Source organism: Acartia tonsa, chromosome 1, assembly GCF_053477335.1.
Source record: "Acartia tonsa isolate MP-2025a chromosome 1, ASM5347733v1, whole genome shotgun sequence".
Taxonomy (NCBI): Eukaryota; Metazoa; Arthropoda; class Copepoda; order Calanoida; family Acartiidae; genus Acartia; species Acartia tonsa.
Window position 1 is genome coordinate 29025415 of NC_137260.1, and position 12708 is coordinate 29038122.

Genomic DNA, 12708 nt, shown 5'->3' on the forward strand with positions numbered 1-12708 from the left:
CAGAAGGGCTGTATATTATGCTAAAGTCGCGGGGTTTTTTTACCAAGCCCAAACTAGTTTAATTTACCTCCGATTATACCTATAGATTTTAAAATTATGCTAGATTATTTAGAGAAAAGAGTTTAGGGAGATGCCTTTTTGCCGCTACAATAAATAGGACCAAAACCTACCGATACAAACTAAGTAAAATGCCTTTTAAAACAAGATTTACCAATGCATAATCAAATGCAAATGATATGTACAATTTTAAATTTTACAGGTTTTCCATTTTTAAATTGAAATATTGAAACAAAATTATGGATAATTTATTGATAAAAATCTTTTAAACAAGAATGATATATTTCATTCCATAGGGAAAGAACTAGCTTTTACCAATTAAAAATTTTTTGACACTGTATAGACAAGCGATAAATATGTGTCGTTTAAAAGACATTTTAAAATATTTATAGTAGATTTGGTCTTAATAATCTAAATTCCCAAGACCAATACAGTGATTTCACTTAAAAACAATGTTTAATCTATTTCTAAGACCGATGAAAATAAAAAGGAAATATATGTAGTAGACAACTTGCTTCATTCTAAATCAGAAATAAAACTATAAATATCGTTTCAGAATGAAAATATAAAATGGACAAGGATAAAGAAGCAAAAGGGGCGGAGAAGGGTGGTGGAGGTGAGGAGGAGAGTGTGCTAGCGGTCATCCTGCCCACTCTCGTCATGTGTATCATCACCCTTTTCATTTCATTGATTTGCTGCTATAAGATTCATAAAGGAAACAGGTAAGAATTTTCATGAGAGAAAGATATTTGTTGGGGGTAAAATAATCCCTAAAGTCTATACATGAAATTTTAGTTTATTACAAAAGATATGTATAATCTATAATACAAAGTAGAACGATGTCTGTCCGTCTGTCTGTCCGTCCCTTATATCTCAGTAACCACTGAACCGATCGGATTCTACTCTTCAGGGTATCTACCTATCGGTCCTGTGGTGGTTTTAAGCTATTTTCTTGGGGGGGTGGGACACCCCCAACCCCCCCAAAAATGAAAATAATTTTCTTGAGAACACATTAGACTATGAGCAGCACCAGTAGTAATTTTCTTGAGAATACATTAGACTATTTTTTTTACGAATTTTGCGAATTCGTTATTTAATCGAGAAAATGTTTTCCTGCTGAGTAGGTGCGAAAATTTGTGCGTTCTGCTGGGTAAGTAATAGAAGATGTAATTATACCTCTTGGGGCAAAGCCCCTAGAGGCTAGGGGCGAAGCCGCTAGTATGATTATAAAGTATATAATGTACAAAAATGAATGTATGGAATATAAAATTTAAATAAATGAACAGGGCAACAATGATATAAAAATTCCGTGTAGTTTTTTTTTTATCATTATAAGGAAATTTTTAAAATTTAAACACCGGTCTTCCTTCTAATATTGTTAGCTACTAAAGGCAAAATTTTACCCATTTGAATAGGAAGAAATCATTTTGTCTTCCATTGTTTTATTTCCTCCATCCCTGATATACCCTACAAAGCTGTAAACCAACGTCAATCAGAATTTCACAATGAAAACTTGTGCAGTCATTGATTTCTTTTCATAAATGTTGGGCGATGTCATGGATACAGGGATTAGACAATGAATTAATTATCCTAAACAACACTTATAACTTTTACAGGGATAAAAAATATATGTTTTATCCCTTTTAGGCGCATTCTCAGGGTATTCTGGGCCTTTGAATGAATAAGGAAAGGCAGGTCTTTCCAATTTCTTTATAACTCCCACCACCCCTCTCACGCTTTTCCTAACTAGAGCAACTGTGGCAAAACTTTTTGAAAAAAACAAAATTTATGTTTAAAATACAGTGCAATTTTGCTTTTAGTGTACAGCAAAATATATATTTTTTTTTTATTTATAGTTATATTTTTTAGCTTATGCTTACTTTAAATGCTTTATATCATAAATTGACTTACAGACAAACGTTTTAAGAGCAATGTTTTAGAGGTCTTTTATACCATACAAATTATTTTATGTCATAAAGAATTTATTGGAGAAAAAAAATAATCTTTTTACAAAGACGTAAAAAATGGATACTGTCATATCTCTTCTTTTATAGTGACATTGTAATTATATTTCTGTAGATAAATCATATGATGTCAAGATACAATCTATGAATCTTAATTATGAAATTCATTTTAAGGAACATTCTTCTCTGCAAGTTTGTACGTTTGTCATATTCACTTATAATCAGACTTTTGTAAAGCTTTAGAAATAAACGGTCCTAAATAAATTTTTGAAAGGGAAATTTAAATCTAAACATGGATGTCAACATCCATGAGTAGAGAAAATATATGTAGAAGTTATTACATATCAGTAACAAGGATCGCAAACAGACTGACTGATGTTTGAAGGTTATTGCATTGATCACTAAAAAAATATAAATAGTATCTGCGAAGATACATTATTCTCTCAAAATTTAATTCTCCAAGGCTGCAGTGAAATAGGCGCACGGTCTGAAAAAGTATGTTGTGATTTTTAAAGCATATTGGAAAATTGAATTCCTTTCACTGGACAGACTCACGGACAAAGTGAATCATTGAGTAAGTGTTCTGCTCATAGGTCATGGGACCAACACTTTAGAAATATATTTTTAAGAGTAGCTTATTATTAACTGGCTCAAATAAAAGATGAATATGCGAATGTATGCACACTGATACAGAGAAGTTTTACATAATAATGAATAAGAAAAGTAAACAAACAATGTCAGTAATTGTAAATTAGTCAAACGAGGTTTCAGTATGCAGTAAAAATATTTCTGTAATTGAAACAATCTACAACTCTTTTTAATCACTAGAAAAAACTAGATTTAATAACCATAGTTGGTCATTTGTCAGAGATTGAGGATAGTTCTATCAAATATGAACAAATCCTAATGATTTTTTCAATCTCATTAAGACTTCTTTTATGTTTAAATTCGGATGAAGATTTATCTTACATTACCTTATCTCTGAATTCCTGAACATCTGTAATACTAATAATTATAGGTACACAGCCGTGTCTTAAGTAGACAAAGTCATTGTACGATTAGCACCGACACTAGAACAAATACATACAAAGCTGCACTGCTAAATTTGTGAAAATAACAAAAAAATATTTTTTTGGTCAATAGAGAAAGAATAATTTAAGCATAAAAGCATAAGCAACTTTACAAAACCTTACAAAACAATATTTGAATGAAGAAACTAAGACAGAAGCAATGAATGAGATCGCTTTTAGAAACGCTACGCATTTAGAAAAAAACCTTAACTAGTAATTAAGTTCTCAAATATCATTAAGTTTTTACTATGAGAAATGAAAACTAGAAGCAAATTACACAGTCTGATAAATACATTTATAATATTGACGTTCTTACATTGGTGTTGTTGTATTGGATTTTTATGTACAGATAAGTAATACAACCATAGTATAACAAGCAATGTTTCTCCACGTTATAAACCCTAACTAACCTAGGGTTATTTAGTGTGGAGGGGGGGGGGGGGGGGGGGAGTCATCGTATTACCTGAGTATGGCAGTTGTTCTAACTTTATTCACCTTAAATAACAATACCTAACAGTAAAACTAAAACAACATGTGTTTGATTTTAATGGTTATTTAAATTGTCACAGGTAGATTTTATGCTATTAAGAAGATCAATCCACCAAGAGTAATTTTTTTTTTCTTCAAAACTTAAACAAACCTTTTTAAGCTAAACGTGACGACAAAATTTTTTTGTCGTAAATTTCGGATTTCTTCATACCTCACAAATCGATTTGGCATAAAATAATTCCTCATTTCTTTGGAAAGATATTTTTGTTAACTTGCTGTTTTCTATTTTGAAAACATTGTATGAATAATTTTGCATGTTTTACCAACAAAAAAATCTAGGAGACTTAAAATTTCACCAATCTTCAAATCGGAAATGAAAATTTTATCTCTAAAATATGAAAGAGTTGTAAAAAGACAATATTTTTTTTTGTAAATCATGAAATGTTTGTTCTTCTCTCCTCAAATATAGGTCATTTTTAGAATGGCGTTATTTTATTTGTAATGCTTCTAACTATTGTTAAATTCAATTCCGAAAACTAAGCTTTTATAATAGTTTGGCAGCTCTTTATCAAATGTCGAAATAACCATTTGATATGACTTGTTATAAAATTTTTCGAATTTTCATACTTTCAACTTGTTTATTTCTGAATTGAACTTTAAAGTAAAAATTTCTTCATTCATTTTTCTGTAGTAATTTGATATTAATAAAAAGTAAATGATTTTCAATATAAAATGCTCAGTTAGCTATTTATAGTGTAAACAAAAATTTTACTCAAATTGAATGTTGCACTTTTAGGGGAAATTTTTACGTTCAGAAAAAAAAGTATTCTTTCCCAAACTTGTGTTATTAAAGATTACTTGGAGGAGCCAATGATTTTTAAAAAAATATGTCCTATTTTCCTTCGCCATTAGAGTTAGTTGGGGGGATTTCCTTCAAATTTTGGGGGGATGTTAAATTTTCTAAGAGTCCCATCTCCCTACCCAACACACACATTTAGTTTTATTTTGACAAAAAAATTAAGGCGGGAGGACTATTTTCTAGGAGAATTATCGCACCTAACCATACCCTAAATCTTTCTTGAACTCTTACTAAACTTTCATAGATCTTCTAGGAGACAAAACATACAAATTAAAATATGATTAATAACCATTAACAATTTAATATGTAATTAAAACAAAATATTTTGTCTAAATGATAATTCCTTTGACGAAGAGATAAAGTTTTATTAAAATAATATTTATCAAGCTGTGGAAAATGTAAGTTGTAAAGTTGTTTAATAAGGTTTAATATTTCTTATGAAAGTATGCATGTAAAATATATGAAAACATAACAGGATTTCAATTCTTAGGACAATCATAGGTTGCTTATATTTAACCCCTTACTTCATAGAGAAAAACCATGGAAGCTATAAAAGTATATTTTACACATTCTATCTGTAAAATATTGTGCAGTTTGATTTCCTTATAAAAAACAACCCTGAAAAAAAATGCTTTTAGGGTTAAATTCATGTTTTCCCTTGCCATTTGATTTTCCTAGATATCTGCCCTTTGGAGAAAATAATTTCACATCTTTCCACAAAACAACAAAATTTGTTATAGAAATCACAAATCCATGATACAGTATTTTATTTACTTTTGCCCTTTCAAACCAATTAACAACTCTGCAACTTGCTGCAAGGACCAAGTCTTGCCCTTGACTAATATTAAGGGTTCTGTAAATTTTCACATTTAGTCACTTTATTATGCATATTTTCTTATGGCTGATAAAATAATTTTTGTTGTATTGAATGACCTGCGGATTTTTCTCAACTGTCTACACTCGATCTTTAAAATAGGGTGGCTATACAAGAATTTGAATTATTCGTAGAAGAGTGCAGAATATTGATACACAGATAAATGTATTAAATGCAATAGAAAAATAAAACTGGGACCACTTTAACCACCTGCACTGCACTGGTTTATTCCTTTAATTTAAAAAGTAAAAGATAATCCTGATTAAATCAACCATTTTCAGATTCTTTATCCATTCAAGGAGCAAACATTTACCTTTACTTTTTTCCAACTTTCAACCCTAGATCTGATTTTATGAAATTAACAATTTATGAGAAAGCAATAATTGGTAAAACCAATTAATAACACTTAACATTTTCATGTGCTTAATCCCCTCTTGTTATTCTCAAAGAAGCTTAACCTAATCAACCGCTTGATTGTAAGAACTTTGTCATAAAGCCCTAAAATGTTGATATAATGCTTGTTATAACCTTTGTTATTCTGAAACAGAAAAAAAACTTAGTTAGAACAGAGTAGCTGCAATAATAAAACAATAAATTTGAATTTAAACAAAAATAGTTTTGACATATTCAAATTCATTTATCACAAATGTAAAGGTTAACTGGAAATGTTTTATTGTAAAAAAGGAAACATAATTTCTTTTACCCGTTCTTTAAACTTTCTTTTTGCAAGATTTGACTACAATATCCTTTTTGTTGAAAATGTTCCAATGGCCTTTCTAGAAAAAACAGCATTATAGATATTTCGAAGGCAGCTTATACCAATAACGAAATTAATTCGGGAAAAAATCACGAAACTGTCATTGGGGGCAACACATCGTAAAATTGACGACCTCTCCATTTGCCCCCCAAATATTATTTTAGATTTATTTTGCTTGTTGGTTATACCTTATTCCTGTTTCGAAGGAAGGTTTTTGGTGCTTGTAACATTTGAAGACTGGAGCACCCCCCCGCTTAATTTTTTTAAAAAATCAAAAATAAGGGAGAAGGGGTTAGTTTTAAACCCCCTCCTTAATTTAGAAAAAAATCGAAGTTTTTTTGTGGTCTTTTAAGCATAATTTCTCTTTTTATAAATTCGCCACGTAATACATTTGCAAGAAATCCAAAAATGTAATGATAGTACCCTTTCAGAACCGTGTTGATTCTACAACAGAGTTTGCTTCTGAAACCAAGTCAACAATTTCATTGTTTGTTTGAAAAAAAACATATTTATTTTTTTCTGCACTACTAATGGATATTATTGTCTTGCTTGACTTTCTTTCACAAAGTTGTCAGGGTGGTTCCTCTTTGTATCAACAGATGTGTAATGCAAAGACATTCAGACATACAACCACAGAAAGGGAAAGAACTTGTATCATCAAACATGGGACAAACATGTTAGAAAATAAAATTTAAGAATTGTAATTCATATATGAATGATCTAGGGGCGCAGCTACTAGTGTAGATAAAAGGGATTGGAAAGAATCATAAGAAAAGTAAAATGTACATACACATAATAAGGAACAGGAAAAGGTTAAAATACACCGGAATATAGAAACACGTAAGCATTACAGACGAACAACAGAAACATCAACAAATATGATTTGGAGAAAATCTTCGTAAAAAATGTAAGAGATTAATTTTATGGCCTAAAGATAAGCATCTGTAAATAAACACGAATATATTAAGCTTTAAATGTATTAAAGATGTTGCTGAATATCCGTCAATGTTTCATGATTTGGCAGGTATATGCAATTATTTTACAGCCAGACATATTTTGCATTACAAATACTATGTTGTTGAGTCAGTATTCTTTATTTTCCCATTCTTTCAATCCATCAAAAAATGGTTTTGCTTTTCTGAAACGATTCTAATATAACGATTCTATATAGTTATTAGGCTTTTCTTAAAACTAGCATATGCAATTTTTATAGCCAGATTAGTTTTGCATTTTAAATACTTTTCAATTATGGTATTTGTGCATTTTTGGGAAGTTTCTTAATTGTCCATGTAGGTGTTTTCTTGGTGGAGTTGGCTTCATACTCTATAAGAGGAAAGTTTGGCAGTAATATTTTTTACTAGACTTATCATTTATACACTTTTCTTTTCTTTTCACATTATCACAAATGGTTGGGATTCTTTTTTTGTGACTCCTCTTATGGGCCCTAGAGGTGAAGTTATCAGCACCTTGTGTAAATCTTTGCAGGCAAAGATTATTTTCTACAGGAAGAAAAAAATTGGAAATAATAATTTGATGTTGATTTAGTTACAATTTCGCTCTTTTTTCCTTTTATTACAGCCTTTCCTACAATGACACTTCATAGAAAAAAAAACTATTTCGCCTACAACTTTTCTGCCAGTCAAATAAAAACATAAATTACGAATTAAGAATAGAACTTTGCTGCTATTGAGCTTGTGTACTTTCAATACTGAAAAATATTCATTTCAATTATTTTTTAAATAGAGAAGTAATTAAAGGAAAAATAGTTTTCCTCCAGGTGCTTTGCTACTGCCTGATCATAATTACAGAAGTAAATAAACGTACTAATAAATCAATAAAAATATGAATCAAACTTAAAAATAATCAAACAGTATGGAACTTCAGAGTTGCAAGGATAGGCAAATGGTGATAAACTAAACTGCTACTTAATCAGCAACTTTAAAAATTCTTTTATGTGTGACTTAAGTTTTGGGGGAAGGTTTATTTATCTTTTATTGACTTATACCAGTATCTTTTTACAGGGAAAAGTACAACTTAAATGAGGAAAAAATCCACTAAAATTTGTAGATTTAATTGATAACATAAGAGAGTTAGATTCACTAATATATATATAGTGTTACAGAACAGATGTTTTACTATTAGTTTTAAAGTTCTTTGAAAGTTCAAACAAAATTTCCCGTGATTATTAATAAAACTACCCGGGGATAGGGAAGGGGGAATGCATTGGCCCAAATCAATTGCAACTCATTACAATGCACATTTAGGACTTTAAGACAATGGTCAAAGGGCTGGTAGTCTAATATATCAGGATAAAAAGTCAATCAGAGTGTTCGTGTCCATTATTTTAACTGTAATTTAACAACGGTGATAAAATTTTGGACACCTGCCATGATCGATGGGGGTGAGGTAATAACGAGTAGGATTAAACGAGATTTTTGTCGCAATAATGCAAAAAAAACATATTACATTTAGGTTTATCTCAATAATCCATTTGAGTACTAGACCAAAAAATATACATTTATCCAGACAATTTAAGTCAATTAATTAATCTCTTAACAGTTTATTTATGCAAACTAATTATAATACATTTGCCTTTTTATCTAAAAAGCTAAATTAAAATCTATAAAAACAAGGGAATTTAATAATTACTTCAAACAATCAATAATTCCCAACTGTGGATTTCATAAATTTTATACTTTTGCAAAGAGTTCATCGTTAGGCGATAAAAAGAATTTATCAATATCATATTAGATATTATCTATCATTATTATGACATTATTTCAATGTTTAAGAGATATGATAACAGCTCGAAAATTTAATTTATACATGATGAATTATGCTAAAAACTAAAATGTAAATGTTAATTTAGGTTACGGAGCTCCAAGAATTTTAAAGCATTCTCTTGTTTAACCTGTTTATCTTAACTGAAATCTAGTACATTTTCCTTCATTATCACACTAGAAACTTAATTATCCTTCTTCTTATTATTTTCACGCGGTTGTGACTGAATTTAAATTTTGCAGCTGATGGTGGCTTCGGCTGAGCGTGGCTAGGTTATAGGTGAGGCAAAGGTCGGTCTTGGGTCATGAGGTCCATCAAAAACGAAAAGGATATTGCCTAGTACTTTTTGCTAGATGCTAGATATTTGAAAGAATCACACGATTTTTTCTAGTGGTTCACAAATTCCTAAACCTCCCTCCCTCATATAAAACTATTATCCCATAACGGAGAGCTATAATCCCACTGGATATCGTGAACCTCAATATTTTTTAAATTTGACAAACAGGAAAGAGGATGCGAGTGTTCTACTTACAATTTGTAGAAAATTTACAAATATTTTTGCATAGACTAAACTTGCATTTTTGCAAAATTTCTTCACCTTGTTGTCAACAAGAGGAAACAAGAAAATGAATATCAGTTAAGAATAGGGAATTAAGTTAAAACACATGGAGGGAGAGGACATTGGACTCTAAATTGTACTTGTACCCAAAGTTTTATTAACATTCCTGTGCTTTAAAAATGTGGGTATTATAATCAAATCTATATTACTTAGAGCAACTTTCCCTCCAATAATTTAAATATATGGAAGGTGTATTTTTGTTTATCATAATTGGGCGTGAAGTTTATCCCTACTTTAAATTTAAAATAAAGGGATACCGATTAATGATAATGAATAGTAAAACATGATTACACGATTTGTGTTATGTCAGTGGACAATTTACTAGCTACTAGTTGCTGAATTTTACACACTAATACAATATAGTAAAAAAAATTAATTTATCTCACTCTTGCTATCAAACAACCTTTTTGTTTAATTACTTATTTTATCTTTGTAAAATTATATGACAATCAAACATTAATGTGGTAATATGTGAAATAGAATGCACACTGAATTGCTAGTATTAAACCCTGAACCACTTCATTATGCAATCTACATTTTCCTGGATATTTAGTCTATGGTAGTCCATAAAGTACAGCTTTACAGTACATTGTTTCTAAGCAACACGTATGATAAAAGAAAAAGATTATTTTTAAAGTAAAATGCTTTTTTGATTTTTTACTGGCCCACTTCATTATGCAAATCAAAAGAAAATCAAGAGGAAAACATTTGTTTTGCACTTTTCTCCACTTTTAAAAATTGATTCTGATAGAATAACAATTTCTTAAGTGATTTATGCATTAATTATAATGAAAAACAGTTTAAGGTAGATTTAATAATTTTTCTAAATAAGAAATAATTGAAAAAAAAGAAATTCTATCCCAATCACTTTAAAGGACAGCTGCCGACCCCCAGTCTTATGGATGAAGCTAAATACATGTTAAAGATAAAAATTACCCTCAAAAGTATACAAAAATGTTAAAGAAATCCATTTTAAAATCTTTATTTTGAGGATGTTGGCTTTTAACGGGGCAACTGTTTTTAGTAGCGAAGCTACTCTATAATTCACTGTGTCCGTCAGTCCGTAACTCTATGGGGGAAATGGCATTTACTCAGCTCCAATAAAAGAAAGAATGCTGAAATTTGTATTTTTTACATTTTTCTCCATATCTTCAGTGTATATGGTCCGATTTTATGGGGGTCAGACTGCCCTTTATCAGGTTTTTGGTTATTTTTATATGTTTACATATTTACCAATTTTTGGTCCAATTTTCAAACTTTTTTGAGTATCAAAATAATTTTTCCCATTGTTATAAGCATCTTTTATGTAATTTACTATGATCGTCGCAAAAATACATTTCATACAAAATAAATCTATTCTTGATTTTAATAAATGCACATTAAATCTATTTTTACGTTGTCCCATCCACGATTTTTTTGTGCTTCGCTACTTATGGATGTTGTCATCCTTGTTATGATATTATGGATCAATTTATATCACAGAATATAAAAAAAAATCAAATATCGGCAATCAACAACCCTACTTTCTTAGTTGTAAGACAAGCTTTGCTAAAAAACACATATATCTAAAAATCAAAAACTGACTTTTATGACTAACGGATTTGTTTATCTATAGAGTTGTTACTCTACTACAAACAAAGAAACTGGGAATATGGACAGAGATTCAGAAAATTTTAATATTGATATGTTTTTGTATGTTTGTAAGTTTAAACTACTTTTTTTCCTGTCATTTTCATAGTTATTTTTGATTCGATTGTCTAATGATGTCATATGAGATGGGCATCTAAAATACTCTTGTAAAGATTTTCACTATGACTGTCAGTCTATTTTGCTTGGTACTTGTGGATACTGTCATCTTCATCTTCAACCCTAGCCTCTAGGGAAGGGCGGGGAATATCATAAATTAAGTCTAAAACCACCCTAATAATACATTTAAGAAGCTTCTCTGAAAAGCAAAATATATTCGGACCATCAATTTACGAGATCTTTAGTTTTAGACAAAAAAAATCTATACTACTTTATAAAAAAGGATTTCTAACAACGTCAACAACTTTGAAATTTTAATTTTGCATAATTAGATCGATTAACAAACATCTCCTAATAGTGATTCTTCTCCCTAAACTGATATCATGATAGTAAAATTAAACTAAGTTGTTCTAAAGCCATACTCATTGATAACAAATAAAAGGATAGGTAAATAATTTCAAAACTATAAATAAATAAACTTTTTAGTTTTTACAAGTTTTGTAGTAATCCGTCATTCCAATCTTTAATCTTATAACTTTACAGAAACATAAATATTTGAGCTATGGATGATTATCTTTATCAAAAATATTATTAACGTCTTAAACATGAAGAGCTTGAACCCTAAAACCAAAATAAAAGATATTTTAAAATAAGTTTATAGAAAGGGCCTAATCAACATTCTATTAATCCCTGAGATAATAAGATAAATATCATGAATATAAATTAATACAATGAGACTAATCAAACTGACAGTTTAAGCTTAAGATAAGTTTAACATTTTTTGTTTGTCAAATTTAGAGTTGAAATTAATATGGACAAAAAGTTGTTAAGCTGTAATATAAAACAAGAATAACAAAATTCAAAAGTAGCTAGGTTCCAATTAGCAAAGAAAGAATAGCTAGTCAGAAGGAAGAAAAATGTGATTGGATTAAGAAGTAGGTAATAATCGTTTAATAGAAATCTTTATTGCAGATGTTAAAACACAATTATCTCATGAAAATTTATGTTTACTAGAGCAGTATATGCCGATAAAAAGATTTATTTAGAAGTTGAACATTTGCAGCAAAATCTTCAACGAAAAATTTTGCACCAAAATTTGATTTCCATTGAGCATTATAGACAGCCCGACGGACTAAGTAATTGAGTAAGATCTAAGTAGAATTAGTAATGCAGCATGTATTCATTGATGATGAATTCTTTGCTCGGCAGCTGCGCGACAGCCGCGTGTAAGCCTCAGTGAAATCGTCATATTATAACTTTTAAACTTAGCTTGATGTATAAACCTGTCCCTAAACAGACAATCCATCTTAATGAGAAAATTTTTTTCATTCTAGCGGGTATAAATTGTGGCTTATGCGCGGTCGCCGAGCCCTGGATAAACTTATTTTGCCATTGACATACTGAAGAAGTAAATAAATATAGAGAAGCTTCTCTACTACAAATGTGAATTGTAGTATGTACTTTTAATATGATCTTCTAAATACAAGTTTTT

The 12708-nt window shown here is 29.8% G+C and overlaps 1 protein-coding gene across 1 annotated transcript in view; it reads left to right on the forward strand.

Annotated features, from left to right (window-relative positions):
- Positions 1-617: 617 nt before the first annotated feature.
- The window catches only part of LOC145327047 (uncharacterized), a 56538-nt gene continuing 44447 nt past the window's right edge, over positions 618-12708 (forward strand). The window contains exon 1 of the mRNA XM_080170563.1: positions 618-779. Coding sequence (XP_080026689.1) covers positions 628-779 — 152 coding nt within the window. The 5' untranslated portion in view covers positions 618-627. The remainder of the gene's footprint in view (positions 780-12708) is intronic.